Source organism: Myotis daubentonii, chromosome 15, assembly GCF_963259705.1.
Source record: "Myotis daubentonii chromosome 15, mMyoDau2.1, whole genome shotgun sequence".
Lineage (NCBI taxonomy): Eukaryota > Metazoa > Chordata > Mammalia > Chiroptera > Vespertilionidae > Myotis > Myotis daubentonii.
The window spans coordinates 22898110-22915166 of NC_081854.1; the positions used below are offsets into that span (position 1 = coordinate 22898110).

Genomic DNA, 17057 nt, shown 5'->3' on the forward strand with positions numbered 1-17057 from the left:
TCGCGGGTTGCAGAGTCTAGAAACCAGGAGAGAAACTGGAATATACAGCTTTTCTGATTTTTGACTCAGTTCCAACAGGACAGCACGCTTGGATTATCCTCGGTAGCGCCGGTCCGTCACGGGGTCATTTTTACAGGCAGGTATAAAAGGAACTGCACACCCTAGCCCTTCCGCCCCGGGCTTCTCTGCTAGGTCTGCCCCGCCTGGACCGCCCCATTCGCCCCGTGGAGCCGTCCCGGAGGAGCTGGGGGACTTGCCCCTGTGCACTCGGGACCGAGGCAGGCACCCTCCGAAATCCTGCGACGCGGACTTGAGGACCCGGCGCTCCTCGGAACCAGGCGAGGCGCGAGTGCGGTAGCAGCTTTTCTGAAGAAAACCAGCGCCGGACTGATAAGTCTCAGCGGCCGAAATGGGGGTGGATCCTGGAGCCTCAGGCCACCGTGCGCTTCCTCCCGAGCGAGGATCTGCAGTCCTGAGAGCCAGAGGGCGGGGAGCTCGGGGCGCGGAGGGCGCTGGCGGGGTTTGTGAGGAAGCCTGCAACGCTGGCACCTCCATAAATCCTCAGCCACCTAGGCCTGGGGTGTAGGAAAAGGCTGGAGAGGGCTGCTGGAACCCCATAGTGAAGGGCGGGGGCTGGGGGTCGGGGTGGGGAGGAGGGCAGTTGTGTCTGAGTCTACTGAGAGCTGCGCACTCCCGCGCGGTAACAGGGCCTTCTCCAATCTTCCTCTCGTTTTCATTTGTGCCTGCAGGTATGATGGTCTAGGCCAGTGATGGCGAACCTTTTGAGCTCCGCGTGTCAGCATTTTGAAAAACCCTAACTTAGCTCTGGTGCCGTGTCACATATAGAAATTTTTTGATATTTGCAACCATAGTAAAACAAAGATTTATATTTTTGATATTTATTTTATATATTTAAATGCCATTTAACAAAGAAAAATCAACCAAAAAAATGAGTTCACGTGTCACCTCTGACACGCGTGTCATAGGTTCACCATCACTAGTCTAGGCCTAGGCCCTAGGGCGTTAGTGGTCAGCAAACTCATTAGTCAACAGATCCAAATATCAACAGTACAACGATTGAAATTTCTTTTGAGAGCCAAATTTTTTAAACTTAAACTATATAGGTAGGTACATTGTTATTAACTTAATTAGGGTACTCCTAAGGCTTAGGAAGAGCCACACTCAAGGGGCCAAAGAGCCGCATGTGGCTCAAGAGCTGCAGTTTGCTGACCACAGGTAGGGGATATAGAGGTTGGGTTTTGACCGAGTCAAGAAAATCCTGGGGTGTGAGCCTAGTTGCCTCCCCAGCCCTGCTGGTATCCAGAAAAGTCCTTTTGAAGTGAAAGAGTCGCTGCTGCGCCTCTAAAAGTTAGGTTCTGTCTGATTATGTGCTGCTTCGTTGTTTCCGTGAAATGCATTGATTATCAGGACACAGGGCTTTTTTATTTCCTTCCCTTGAAATATCTTGTTTAAGAATATTCTCTTTAATATGGTCCCTAAAATTTCTCTACTTAGTCACTGGTAGGGACCTAATTAATGGCTTTCCTTTTCTAGTGTCCACTTACTGCCTTTCTATATTTAGTTAACTGTGTACTGTATATTCAGTTGCTCTAAGTTATATTTTTCTAAGGACTCTGATGACAGAAATACCCATGCTGGGTGTTAATGTTCATCCTTTGTTTTCAACTGTGATTTGTTAAAGAGTAGTTGTCCCAAGTAGATCCTGGGAAAAGATCTGGGGTAAACGTTTATCTAACGCGTTCCTTGAGATAAACTTTAACCTTGCAGGTGTGGGACATTCAAGCAGTTGCTAGGGAAGAGGCTACTCTATGCAAGCAGGACCAAGGGCAGGCCTAGGACAGAAAACACCAGAAGCTTTAATTTTAAGCATATGCAAAATAATTCAATTAACTGCCAGAGGAATTATACCACATGAAACATACGCAGTTGCAAATCACACAGCACTTTATTACACAATTCCTGATGCTGCGGGTGCAGGCTTAAAGGGGGACCCCGGTGGTGCTGTCCTCTGGGATCCCGTCCAGATGCAGAGGGCTGGTGTTCCTCACCCGAGAGCTCGGTTGCATCTCAATCGGGAGGTACTGGGCCTTCTTCTGTAGTCTGGCAGGAAGAGGAGTGTGGAGTGGTGCTGACAAGAGGACGTGCCTTTGTGGCTGTCTCTACAGGTGAGCGCCAGGCTGGTCAGGATTCCTATTACATCAATGCACATATGTTAATCTCAAACAGGGCGAGGGGCTACATGTGCTTATCTAGGCAGAGTACAGCACTCACTCAAATGGTTATCTTGACAAGTCACTCCGAGTCAGTTACTGAACTTCAAATCCTTATCTATGAGGGACACACACTTCAGGGTAGTGGGGAATGTGTCCTTAATATCACACTAAGTTTCAAGGAAAACATTTTAAAACCTTCTTAACATTTTTCAGACATTTTTAAAGCATTTTTAAACATTTCTATATATTACTACAACAGTAGTTTAGGATTTAGATATCTTTAATCATTCTAGAGTGGGGATTTTTTCCCTTCAAGGGAATTCATAAAGTGGAAATTTTTTTATACCAGCAGGATATGGCTAGAAGTTTGATAGCATGAGTTTTGTTAGGTCGGAGAGAGCTCAGGATCGGATACATGCAGATGTGTGATGAGATAATGGACCCTCCCTGGAATTTCTAACAGATCAGTGTGCCAGACACAGATACCGGCTTCTCCCTGATGACCCCCACATAGATACTGACTCCTTCCTGAATACCCTGCCGACCCTCTGTGGCGGAAACTTCCTCAGCTGAATACCTCAGCTCATGTCCCCGCTCCTCACCCAACTGCGGTATAAAAAAAGCTCCCCCTCCCTGTTGGCGCAAATCCACGGGCCCTGTCTTTGGGGTCGTGGATCGCCCGGGGGTGCAGAATAAAACCTTTCCTTTCTTCCTTTTCTGATCGAGTCTCTTTATTTCCTGTGCCGCCTCCTGAGCTACCTAACCTAACAAGTTTGTTTTGTTTTGTTGATGTAAAAAACATCCAGACCTGTAGAGAATTGTATGAGTTTATTTGAGCCCAAACTGCCAACCTGTACTGGGAGTTTGGGCTCAAAAGATCCCAAATGCTCCAGAGAGTATAAGTTTTGCAGCTCAAATTCTGGGTGAAATCACACAGGAAGTTTCCTGTATTTATACTATTTTACTCTCTTTGTCTCCCCATTATGGGGTTTTTCCAGTTCCCTTTGCAAGTTCTTAAAGGGCCCTATGTGTTGGCGCTTTGAGACCTTGACCAAAGGGTTGGCCTGATGCCAGCACCGATAACTTCATCTGGGGAAGGTTTAATGGCCTCTCTGAAATGGGAGTAGTCTTATTTTCTTTATTATTTAAGCCAGCAAGCTTTTACAGAAGCCAGAAATAGCAGGGTTAAAATTTCAAACAGCAGTTTTTATATAAGATGGATGCTTCATTCCTTTTGTTAAGTTGTATGAGTTCCTTATATATTTTGGATATTAACCCTTTATCAAATGTATCATTGCTAATTATGTTCTCCCATACAGCAGTTTCACGGTATGCACTGCCCAGGCACCCTTTTTGTTTTGTTGCTGGTTTCTTTTGCTGGGCAGAAGCTTTTTATTTTGATATAGTTCCATTTGTTTATTTTCTCCTTAGTTTCCTTTGCCCTAGGGGCTGAATCCATAAACATATTGCTAAAAGAGATATCTGACATTTTGCTGCCTGTGTTTTCTTTCAAGATTTTTATGGTTTCCTGACTTAGAGTTAAGCCTTTTATCCATTTTGAGTTTATTCTTGTATATGGTGTAAGTTGGTGGTCTGGTTTAATTTTTTGCATATATCTGTCCAATTTTCCCAACACTGTTTATTGAAGAGACTGTCTAGACTCCATTGTATGCTCTTGCCTGCTTTGTCAAGTAGTAATTTAGTGTAATGGTTTGTGTCGATTTCTGGGTTCTCTGTTTTGTTTCATTGATCTATGTGCCTGTTCTTGTACCAGTGCCAGGTTTTGTTTGTTTGTTTTTTTTTTTTTTTTCATTTAAATTGTTTATTGTTTAAAGTATTATGTATATCTCTTCCCCCCCCATCGACCTCTCCACAGCTGCTCCCACTCCCCACCCCCGCACATGCCCTCGCCCCGCTACTGTCTGTGTCCACTGGTTATGCTTATATGCATGCATACAAGTCCTTTGGTTGAACTTTTACCTCCTCCCTCCCCTGCCTTCCCTCAGAAGTTTGACGGTCTGTTTGATGCTTCTATGTCTCTGGATCTATTTTTGTTATCAGTTTATGTTTTTCATTATATTCCACAAATGAGTGAGATCATGTGATACTGATCTTTCTCCAACTGGCTTATTTCGCTTAGCATAATGCTCTCCAGGTCCATGCATGCTGAAGCAAATGTTAAGAGTTCCTTCTTTGCCCTAACCGGTTTGGCTCAGTAGATAGAGTGTCAGCCTGTGTACAGAAGGGTCCCAGCTTCGATTCTGGTCAAGGGCATGTACCTTGGTTGTGGACACATCCCCAGTAGGAGGTGTGCAGGAGGCAGCTCATCAATGTTTCTCTCTCATTGATGTTTTTATCTCTCTATCCCTCTCCCTTCCTCTCTGTAAAAAAATCAATAATATATATATATTTTTAAAAAGAGTTCCTTTTTTTCCCCCTGCAGCGTAGTATTCCATTGTGTAGATGTACCACAGTTTTTTAATCCACTCATCTGCTGATGGGCATTAAGGCTGTTTCCAAATCTTAGCTATTACAAATTGTGCTGCTATGAACATAGGGGTGCATACATCTTTTCTGATTGGTGTTTCTGATTTCATAGGATATATTCCTAATATTGGGATTACTGGGTCAAACAGGAGTTCCATTTTTTATTTTTTTTAGGAAACTCCATACTGTTTTCCACAGTGGCTGCACCTGTCTACATTCCCACTAGCAGTGAAGGAGGATTCCTTTTTCTCCACATCCTCTCCAGCACTTGGTGTTCGTTGATTTGTTGATGATAGCCATTCTGACAGGTGTGAGATGGTACCTCATTGTTGTTTTGATTTGCATCTCTCAGATGATAGTGACTTTGAGCATGTTTTCATATGTCTCTTGGCTTTCTGAATGTCCTCTTTTGAAAAGTGCCTATTTAGGTCCTTTGCCCATTTTTTGATTGGATTGTTTATCTTCCTTTTGTTAAGTTGTAAGAGTTCCCTATAAATGTTGGAGATTAAACCCTTTTCACAGATAACATTAGCAAATATGCTCTCCCATGCAGTGGGGGATTCTTGTTGTTTTGTTGAAGGTTTCTTTTGCTGTACAAAAGCTTTTTATTTTGATGTAGTCCCATTTGTTTATTTTCTCTTTAGTTTCCAATGCCCAAAGAGCTGGATCAGTGAAGAAATTGCTTCGGCATATGTCTGAGATTTTGTTGCCTTTGGAGTCCTCTAGTATTTTTATGGTTTCCTGTCTTACATTTAAGTCCTTTATCCATTTTGACTTTATTTTTGTGTATGATGTGAGTTGGTGGTCTAGTTTCATTTTTTTGCATGTATCTGCCCAATTTTCCCAACACCATTTATTAACGAGACTATCTTGTCTTCATTGTATGTTCTTGCCTCCTTTGTCAAATATTAATTGAGCATATTGATTCGGGTCAATTTCAGGGTTCTCTATTCTATTCCATTGATCTATATGTCTGTTCTTGTGCCAGGACCAGGCAGTTTTGAGAACAGTGACTCTGTAATACAGCTTGATATCTGGTATTGAGATCCCTCCTACTTCGTTCTTCTTTCTCAGGATCGCTGCAGCTATTCGGGGTCTTTTTTTATTCCAGATGAATTTTTGGAGAGTTCTTTCTAGGTCTGTGAAATATGCCGTTGGTATTTTAATGGGAAGTGCGTTGAATTTATAGATTGCTTTGGGTAGTATGGACATTTTAATTATGTTGATTCTACCAATCCATGAACATGTTATGTTCTTCCATCTGTTTATGTCTTCTTCTATCTCTCTTCTCAATGTCCTGTAGGTTTCAGAGTACAGTCTTTGCCTCCTCAGTTAAGTTTATTCCTAAGTATCTTAATTTTTTTGTTGCAATGGTAAATGAAATTGTTTAGTTTCTCTTTCTGAGCACTCATTATTGGTATATAAAAAAGCCATTGATTTTTCGGTGTTGATTTTGTATCCTACTACATTGCCAAATTCATTTACTAAATCTAGTAGTTTTTTGGGGGAGTCTTTAGGGTTTTTTTTGTACCATATGTCATTTGTGAATAATGAGAGTTTTACTTCCTCTTTTTTCAATATGGATACTTTTTGTTTCTTCTACTTGCCTGATCACTGTGGCTAGGACTTCCAGTATTGTATTGAATAAACATCGTGAAAGTGGTCATCCCTGTCTTGTTCCTATTAGGGGAAGTAGTTTTAATTTTTGCCCATTGACTGTTATCCACAATAGGTTTGTCATATATGGCATTTATCATGTTGTGATATGCTACCTCTATTCCCACTTTGCTGAGTTTTTATCAAAATCGAATGCTGGATTTTGTCGAATGCTTTTTCTGCGTCTATTGGTATGATCCTGTGATTTTTGTCTTTCCATTTGTTTATGTGATGTGTCACATTTATTGATTTGCGAACATTGTATGAGCCTTGCATCCCTGGAAAAAATCCCACTTGGTCATGGTGGATGATCTTTTTAATATATTGCTGGATCTGATTTGCTAATATTTTATTGAGGATTTTAGCATGTATTAGGGAATATTGGTCTCTAATTCCAGTTCTTTTTATCTGGTTATGGAATTAGGATAATGCTGGCCTCATAACAAGAGCTTGGAAGTGTTCCTTCCTCTTAGGTTTTTCAAATAATTTGAGGACCATAGGTGTCAGTTCTTCTTTGAATGCTTGTTAAAACTCCCCTGTGAAGCTGTCTGGACCCGGGCTTTTGTTTGCTGGGAGTTTTTTGATTACTACTTCTATTTCATCAGTTGTTATTGGCCTCTCCAGGTTTTCTGATTCTTCCGGCTTCAGTTTTGGGAGTTTGTATTTTTCTAGGAATTTGTCCATTTCATTCACATTGTCCAGCTTGTTTGCATATAGTTGTTCGTAGTATTTTCTTACAATCCTTTGTATTTCTGTGGTGTCAGTGGTTACTTCTGCACTTTCATTTCTGATTTTATTTATTTGGGTCCTCTCTTTTGTTTCTTGATGAGTCTGGCTAACACAGTGGTTCTCAACCTTCCTAATGCCATGACCTTTAATACAGTTCTTCATGTTGTGGTGACCCCCAACCATAAAATTATTTTCATTGCTACTTCATAACTGTAATTTTGCTACTGTTATGAATCGTAATGTAAATATCTGATATTTAGGATATATTTTCATTGTTACAAATTGAACATAATTAAAGCATAGTGATTAATCACAAAAACAATATGTAATTATATATGTGTTTTCCGATGGTCTTAGGCAACTCCTGTGAAAGGGTCGTTTGACCCCCAAAGGGATCTCGACCCACAGGTTGAGAACCACTGGGCTAACAGGTTCATCAATGTTGATTATCCTTTCAAACATCCAGGTCTTGGTTTCATTGTGTGTGTGTGTGTGTGTGTGTGCGTGTGTGTGTTTTAGACTCTATGTCATTTATTTCTGCTCTAATCTTTATTATTTCCTTCCTTCTACTTATTCTGGGCTTTTTCTGTTGTTCTCCTTCTAGTTCTTTAAGTTGTAGAGTTAAATAGTTGATTGTTAATATTTCTTGAGATAGGCCTGTAGTGCTATGAACTTCTCTCTCACAAATGCTTTTGCTGTGTCCCATTGATTTTGGGTTGTTGTGTGTTCATTTTCATTTGTTTCCAGGAAGCTTTTGATATCTTTCTTGATCTCACTGGTTACCCATTCATTGTTTAATAACATGCTATTTAGCTTCCACATGTTTGAATGTTTTGGGGTGTTTTTACTGTAGTTGATTTGTAATTTCATACCAGTGAAATCTGAGAAGTTGCTTTATATGATTTCAATCTTCTTGAACTTATAGAAACTTGTTTTGTGTCCTAACATGTGTTCTATCTTTGTGAATGATCCATGTGCACTTGAGAAGAATGTATATTCTTCAGCTTTGGAGTGAAATGTTTTATAAATGTCAATTATATCCATCTGATCCAGTGTGTCCTTTAGAGTCACTGTTTCCTTGTTATGTTTTTGTTTGGAAGAACTCTCCAGTGAAGTTAGCGGGGTGTTAAAGTCCCCTACCCTGACTATATTGTTGTCCATCTCTCCTTTAAAGTCCTCTAGAAGTTTTTTATTATTTAGGTACTCCTATATTAGGGACATATATGTTTACCAGGGTTATATCCTCTTTTTGATTGATCCCTTTAGTATTATGTAGTGATCTTTGTTGTCTCTTGTGATGGACTTCATTTTAAAGGTTGTTTTGTCAGATATGAATATTGCTACTCTAGTTCTTTTTTGTTTTTCCATTTGCGTGGAAATTTTTCCCCCATCCCTTTACTCTCATCTATCCCTTTACTCTCATCCTTTTGTTCTAAGGTGGGTCTATTGCAGGACAGTGTTAAACACTATTTCTGACTAATTAGGTCAGTCAAAGACTTAAGGCCTCCAGAGACCTGCCTTTGCCTGCTGACTGATTGGATTCAGTCTTGAGTAGCCCTGAGGCAATCATCCATAGGTGTGGTGATAATTTTGCCAACAGGGTGTGGCAGTTGCTTCTGCCTGGTGGCTAATTGTTATTCTCAGTCTCTCACTGGGCCTCAGAAATTCCACACCAGGGGTCCTCAAACTACGGCCCCGCAGGCCACATGCAAATACAAATATTGTATTTGTTCCCGTTTTGTTTGTTTACTTCAAAATAAGATATGTGCAATGTGCATAGGAATTTGTTCATAGTTTTTTTTTAAACTATAGTCTGGCCCTCCAGTGGTCTGAGGGACAGTGAACTGGCCCCCTGTTTAAAAAGTTTGAGGACCCCTGCTCCACACCATGGCGCAAGGTGTTTTCCCATAGGGTGGGGTGACTGGGCTGTCCCTTAGAAAACCATCTGGATTGCAAATGTCTATGTGAGAAAGTTGGCTTGTGCAGTGTGAGGGAATGACTCAACCAAGGAAACCTGGGTGTCTGCATTCTGAGCTTCAATCCCAGAACCCCTAACCCTGGCTTCTGCTCACACAACTCCAGTCCACTCTGCCATTCTTCTGTTGGATCCCAAGGTGAGTGGCTCTACAGGGAATTTTGTGTTGGCCTTTTAAGTGGGTGCCTGAATTTCCAGCTGTCTTTCTCTGGCACACAGATACCCTGTTGCTTTTCACAGCCAGGTGTTATGTGGGCACCTTTCTCAGTTTTGATGCCCTCTATTTAGGGGCCCAGCTTGAGGATTAGATATCAGATTTCTCAGTGGCAACCCACACACAGCTGAGATATCTGTCTGGAACTTCAGCTGCTAACTATGGGAGTCCATCCAGCCCTTTAACGCCTCCACCCTTCCTACCAGTCTCTTTGCAGTCTCCACTTTCCATCCTTGGTTATCAGGGTTCTCTCTAGCTAGTCTTCTTTTTTTTTTGTATTTTAGGTGTAATTCCAGTTTGGTCCAGAGAGCATGTGTGTAGCATCCTCTTACTCTGCTGCCATTTTTTCTCCTTGAAAAATCTTTGATCTCCACTGTAGATGGAGGCCAATGTCAGAGACACGGGCAGATGTCCATTTGCCATTAGGTACCCGAGAAGGTAAGGTGCCTTTTAATACTGTTGGACAGAGTCTTTAAATAATGTCTTTCTCAATGGACAAAAATCTCCTGGTTGTAAGTTGTGGTCTTTGAAATATTCTTCTCCTGGGAGTACTGTGAGATGAATGTTACTAATTTATAAGTCCCTATTACCTTGTTAATGAGTCCTTGATAATAATGCAGAATGTCTACTTTTAGTTTTTCTTAATTTGGAAAGCAAAAAGTTTTTAAAATTAGCAATATTTGTAACAGAATTATAAGAACAATAATCATCCTCAATGAAAGGTTAACATAGCAGTGTGCAGGCAGGCCATCTCAGATAGTGATTAAAGAAAATTGAATTTATTTAAGGAGGGGGTTGAAGGATGGGATATCTGAAGGGAAGGGCTGCACAGCACCGAGCCAAGGGGACATTGGCAGCACCCAGTAGCTGGAATTTCATCCTTATATTTGGTCACTGACGGGAAGCTCTTTTCTTCAATGGTTCTGGGGGCTGAGCTGGTAGGCTTGGAATGTGGATGGAATGCAGGTGTGCAATCAGATGTTTTTAGGACAGTTTCAGTTCCTGATATGGTTTGACTCCTTGTGTCCAGCAAGTTTTTCCTGGTATTTTGTTCTTCTGTGGTGGGAATCTTACAAATGGCCCTTACGGATTTTATTTTCCTATAGTCCTAACACTCTGTTAATTTAATCCTATAGCCAAACTTTCGTTTATCCTGATAATTTGCCAGTATTTTCATGCATTCAGTTATTCCTTAGATTTCTATAACTCTTTTTTTAAATATATTTTTATTGATTTCAGAGAGGAAGGGAGAGGGAGAGAGAGATAGAAACATCAGTGATGGAAGAGAATAATTGATTAGCTGTCTCCTGCACGTCCCCTCCTGGGGAAAAGCCAGCAACCCAGGCATGTGTCCTTGTCTGGAATCGAACCTGGGACCTTACAGTCTGCAGGCCGACGCTCTATCCACTGAGTCAAACTGGCTAGGGCTATAAGTCTTTATACAGTTAAAAGGTATGGCCTGCTTAGATATCTGTAATTTAGAGTAAGTCGGAGAGTCTTTTTCATAAGATGTAACATGCATCAGAGTAAAACAATGACTGTTGATGAATGACAAAACTTAAAGTGGCATGGTTAGAGATTTGATTATTAAAAAAAACTTGGCTTTTTTTGGAAAGATATAACATTCCAAGATAATAATTTTGGGTAAATAATAATAATGTAAAGTGACCTAGAGAATATTATAAAGTCTCTCTCTCTCTCTCTCTCTCTCTCTATTTATATATATATAAATATACACACACACATATATATATATACACACACACACACACACACACACATATATAGATATAGATATAGATATCCTATCTAATAAAAGAGAAACATGGTAATTGGCGTACGACCGCTACCCTTCCCATTGGCTAATCAGGGCAATATGCAAATTAACTGTCAGCCAAGATGGCGGCCGGCAGCCAGGCAGATTGAAACTAACATGAGGCTTGCTTTCTTCAGTGATGGAGGACTCTAACGTTTCCTGCCTGCTGCTGCAGGCCTCTGAGCTGCAAGCAACTATGTAACAAACATAGAAGCTAAACAAAACCCCAGAAACCTGCTGGGCTTCAGCCAGCAGGATCGCAACATTGTAAGCAAAGGCCAGAAACCTAGTTTCAGCAACGGAGGCCTAAGAGCTGGAGCCAAGCCTCAAAGCTAAAGCTGGCCCAGAATAAAAAGAAAAAAAAAGAAAAAAAGGAGCGGTTGGGAGCTTCAGTCACCTCCAGCCTGAAAACAGCCCTCAGCTCCTCACCCAGACTGGCCAGGCACCCCAGTGGGGACCCCCACCCTGAAGGGTGTGTGAACAGCTGCAAACAGCCATCATCCCCTCACCCAGGCTGGCCAGGCACCCCAGTGGGGACCTCCACCCTGATCCAGGACACCCTTCAGGGCAAACCAGCCGGCACCCACCCATGCACCAGGCCTCTACCCTATATAGTAAAAGGGTAATATGCCTCCCAGCACCGGGATCAGCGGAGCTGCGAGGCCTCCCGGCACCGGGATCAGCGTGACAGGGGACAGTGCCCAAACCCCCTAATCGCCCTGCGGCTCTGTGTGTGACGGTGCGGCGCCCCAACCCCCTGATCAGCCCTGCTCTGTTTGTGACAGGGTGCGGCACCCCAACCCCCTGATCGGCCCTGCTCTGTGGGTGATAGAGGGCAGCGCCCCAACCCCCTGATGGGCCCTGTTCTGTGCATGACAGGGGGCTGCACCCCAACCCCCTGATTGGCCCTGCTCTGTGCATGACAGGGGGTGGCGCCGCAACCTCCCCATCTATCCTGCCTTGAGTGTGACAGGGGGTGGTGCCCCAACCCCCCAATCGGCCCTACCCTGAGCATGACTGAGGGTGGAATCACAACCTCCCGATCGCCCTGCTCTGTGTATGACAGGGGGCGGCGCCCCAACTCCCCAATCGGCCCTGCTCTGAGCCCGACCAGGTGCTGCACCTAGGGATTGGGCCTGCCCTCTGCCACCCGGGAGCAGGCCTAAGCCAGCAGGTCGTTATCTCCCGAGGGGTCCCAGACTGGGAGAGGGCACAGGCCGGGCTGAGGGGCCCCCTCCCCCCTGAGTGCACAAATTTTTGTGCACCGGGCCTCTAGTATAGATATATAGATATAGATAGATTGATCAATACACAATTTTAATAAAGAACAAATAATATGCATGATTTTAAAACATTGTACATGGCTTATTAGAAGTGTGTATTGAGCATTGGTGATAATTCATAAACTCCCAATGTCTGAAGTACCTCTCCTGGACACCCCCATAGGGAATTATTAGGGAATCATTACTTTTGGCTTGCTCGGTGTCACTGAGAGCTCACTGTTTGAACTTGGCTCTGAATATTTGTAAGTTCCTTCCTAGGGCAGGTTGAAATCTTTGGAACATCAATTTTAATAAAAATGTATGTACATAAATAGAACAATCATTTTTCATTTGGCAAAGCTTCCCATGTAATTTCAAGCATATTAAATAGGCTTGCTTTAGTTTAAAAATATTTCTTTTATAAGGAGAGAGAATATCCTTGAGGCATTTCAGGGCCCATTGGAGTGACTCAAAGTCATCTTTCAGTTAAAAAGTCTCTTAAAATATAAACTTTGCGAAGGTTGTCGAATATACTTAACCAAAAGATTATATCATAAACTATTTGTAAATCTAGGTAAAACAAACATTTTATTGTAATAACTCTAAAAGACATTAATCAAACTTTAACTGGTTTAAATATTAAATATTTTGTCCAGACGACAGAATTCTTCTTAATTTACATAAGTATTTAATCTTTTTAGGCCAATAAAAGATTATACCCTAGTAATACCATCTGGAGGTTGAAAATTCACCACATATAGTATACAAACACATATCACATAAATACCATATATATAATTTGAATTGATTTTTTCACAGAAAAAACTAATTTTTAAAAAATTTGCCATTGATAATTCTTAAGACTGGAAAAGGGGAGGGAAGGTCCTAATTACCAAGCAGGAAGACCTGTTGAGACTCTCAAAAAGACTCAAGGGTTGTGAATGAGCTGTGGAAATAGTCGTGGCTCCAGTCTAAGGAATTAAATAGCAGTTGAGAGCCACACTGGTGTGTTCCTTTTTTTTTTTCTTTATAAACTTAAAACTTTCACAAACTTTTATAGCCTTCATAATCTTTTACAAATCTTTCTACAATTTTCACAAACCTTCTAACTGTTAGGGTCTTCAAAGGAAGTACACACAAAGCCGAAAGGGATAAAGAATTATAAATTTATTGGGTCATCTGGGATCCGGGTGGGCTGAGCCCCAAAATTGTGTCAGCACCCAGGGACGGGGAGTCAGACATTTTAAAGGACTTTAGGTGGGCTTTTTCTGGGCAGAGAACTCGGTCGGGGGTAGGGGGTCCGGATACTTGGAAAGTCCTGAGGGAAAAGATAATGGTCTTAGCAAGTGGAATGTGGTCTAAGCAAAAGGGAATGTCTGTTTTAAAGTGGTCTAAAGGTCGGTTCCCAGGGGAGGGAGTATTGATTCAATTATTTGATCAGACCTAACATTTCAGCCTTTTTGTTTTATGGAATAGGGATAAAAGTCATATCTTCCATACTTACTTCCTGCTGAGGGGGGATATGGAGGTCATAGGGGGATGGACTTTGTAGTAGGCTGGAACATTGTATATATTCCTCATGGTTGGAGCGAAGGGTTGCAGCAGTATGATTTCCCTGAGAGACTGGTTAGTGAAGGCTCAAAAGTGGTCCTGAAGGAAAGATGGAAAAATGGCGCAGAATACATGGGCCAAAAATGATGATGGGGAATAGGAATGTCAATGGTCCTATGAAGGGAAGTAACCAGGTATACCAATTTATATTCTTTAGCCAGCAGTCCCATGAATTTGATTGACATTCTCTAATCTTTGCAGCCCTTTCTATTACTTTTTGGGCAACATCCCTGACTGAGCCAGACTGAATGACATAAAAACATTAAAAACAATACTTTTAAAGATAACGAACTGAACTAGAGAGTCTAAAATCCACAACTGTGTATATGGAGTCTGTTGCAATACATTTTTTCCCTCTAAAAATCACCCTTTTTAAAAATTTATATTTTTATTGATTTCAGAGAAGAAGGAAGAGGAAGAGACAGAAACATCCATGATGAAAGAGAATCATTGATTGGCTGCCTCCTGTAAACCCCCCACTGGGGATCGAGCCCACAACCTGGGCATGTACCCTTGACCGGAATCAAACCTGGGACCTTTCAGTTCGAAGGCCAACGCTGTATCTGCTGAGCTGAAGCAGTGAGGGCTAAAATCACCCTTATTTTTATTAAAGAGCCAAATTAAGACCAATTTATTCATTGCATTAAGTCTAGGTATAATATGTCCTGATTATTTGCATGAACACAATAAGAATAGCAATCTCATGATTGAGCTTTAATTAGCCCCTCAGGGCAAAGAAGCTGAGTCACCTAGTTGCCATCAGGTTTTTCTGCAATACCTGTAGACTTGGGTGAATTCCTCAAGTTCTTGAGGTCCCCAATGATGTCTTGAGGTTCTTTCCTTGCCATATCTCAGGAAAGCAGTTTTTGTTCCTTATCTGAAAACACTGCCATTAACCATGTGATCAAGCAAGGTACCAGGCTTTTTCTTGCAAGTGGCTTTTGATTGGCTTTGATCAGTTTTGAGGAATGCTTTCTCGTGGTGCCCAGAGTCCAGGTGAACATCTTTTTCAGACATGACATTCCAGTCAAAATCTTGGTTAATAAAATCACAATTAGAAACTGGTCTTAATGAATTCATGTAAATAAATGTATTGCCGTGATTCACTCATAAAGAACTGCCAAATTCTAGAGGGATCAGGAAGGAAGAAAAATATGTAATTTACCAAGTTGTTTTAATATACCAAAATGAGGTTTATTCTCTTAACTTTATTTGTCAGCACATGGCACTAATTGGATTTCCACTATCTTGTCTCCCTGAGTAGGTTGATTTAAGCTATTTGCCCTCTGGCTGGGGAGGAATAGTGCAAATCAAGGTAATTGTCTTTGGTTTAGGGAAAATAGGATTTACTAGATGGCTGTGAACTGCTTGGCATCTAGATTTTCTAGATGACTGCAAACTTCTTTTGAACTATCTCAGTTTCCCTATTCTGCTTGTCCTGGCTTACTGGCCTTGTCATTTATATAACCTCCTTTTAAAATTTCTCCTTATAACCCATCTATAACTTTTATAAACCTTTCTACAATTTTCACTTCTTACAGCTTTAACTCACTTTTCTTTTCCTTCAGAATGCATGTCCAGGCCTCATGCCTTCTGTTACCAAAACCATATAATTTTTTTCCAATTTAATTAGAATTCTTAACTAGATTGACATTTATGAACACTCTCGCTTTCAAGAAACACACCTTCAACAAAGCATAAAACATTAACAGTTCTAGTTCTTCAAAGATTTTCTGTAACAAAAGCTAAAATCAGGTAAACTTAAAATTTGTTGAAATACATAGATGTTTATCAGTTAACCCAGCAATGCTCCAAAGCTTTTAAGTTACCAAAGACTGGAAAATTATGTGTAGGCATATGAGGTTGGAGAAAAGGCAGGGGGAGGAGGGAGCAGGCCCCACAGCCTATTCCTAGGCCTCCCGCTGCTTGGATTTAAAACTGCCATATTTTTCCGTAGCGATAACACCAAAGGTTTGGGTGATAATGAGTTCAGCTTCTGATAGTAGCTAAACTGTTAAATAAGTGTTTGCAGTTTTGAAGTAAATAAAGTTGTTCTTTGGGAAGTTGGGGAGGAGTGAGAAGGGGCTGAGGTGAGAGCAGTTTTTAGAGCATTAAAAGGGGTGAGAATGCTCGCTTTGGGATCTAAAGGCTCAGTGAGGGATCCCTTAGCTGCATCATAGAGGAGCTTTCTGAGAAGACTAGTTGGGAAACCAGAAGCAAAAGTACCCAGTGAGCCCAAGAAAGGAGAGTATTACTTATCTAAAAGAGGGGACAGCCATGGAGGAAATAAAACATTTATGGTCCAAGGGAATGGCTCGACTTTGTGGGGTGAGAGTGAAACTGAAGTGGGTGACTGTGGTTCTGAACAACAGGACTGTATGAGGGGCAGTAACCCTGGTCAGGCACGCAAGTAGAATGAGAAAAGAATGGATTAAAGGGTGTCTAGTAAGATGCAGTGTAGAGGTGAGGTTGCTAATGGCTGTAAGACTAGTCCATCACAAAGGAGGCAAGAACATACAATGGAGCCAAGATAGTCTCTTCAACAAATGGTGTTGGGAAAATTGGACAGATATATGCAAGAAAATGAAACTAGACCACCAACTTACACCATACACAAAAATAAACTCAAAATGGATAAAGGACTTAAATGTACGACAGGAAACCATAAAAATTCTAGAAGAATCCAAAGGCAACAAAATCTCAGACATATGCCGAAGCAATTTCTTCACTGATACAGCTCCTAGGGCACGTGAAACTAAAGAAAAAATGAACAAATGGGACTACATCAAAATAAAAAGCTTCTGCACAGCAAAAGAAACCATCAACAAAACAACGTGAAAACCCAATGTGTGGGAAAACATATTTGCCAATGTCATATCTGATAAGGGCTTAATCTCCAAAATTTATAGGGAACTCATACAACTTAACAAAAGGAAGATAAATAATCCAATCAAAAAATGGGCAAAGGACCTAAATAGACACCTTTCAAAAGAGGACATTCAGAAAGCCAAGAGACATATGAAAACATGCTCAAAGTCACTAATCATCCGAGAGATGCAAATCAAAACAACAA

General features: G+C 41.4%; 1 protein-coding gene across 2 annotated transcripts in view; it reads left to right on the plus strand.

Moving 5' to 3' along the window:
* Positions 1 to 6: 6 nt before the first annotated feature.
* Positions 7 to 17057, plus strand: part of LOC132216954 (zinc finger protein 30 homolog) — a 68419-nt gene continuing 51368 nt past the window's right edge. Inside the window, exon 1 of one of the 2 annotated variants that reach the window (XM_059666722.1) lies at positions 7 to 415. In XM_059666722.1, coding sequence (XP_059522705.1) covers positions 410 to 415 — 6 coding nt within the window. In that variant the 5' untranslated portion in view covers positions 7 to 409. The remainder of the gene's footprint in view (positions 416 to 17057) is intronic. The other variant, XM_059666721.1, reaches the window with a different exon arrangement.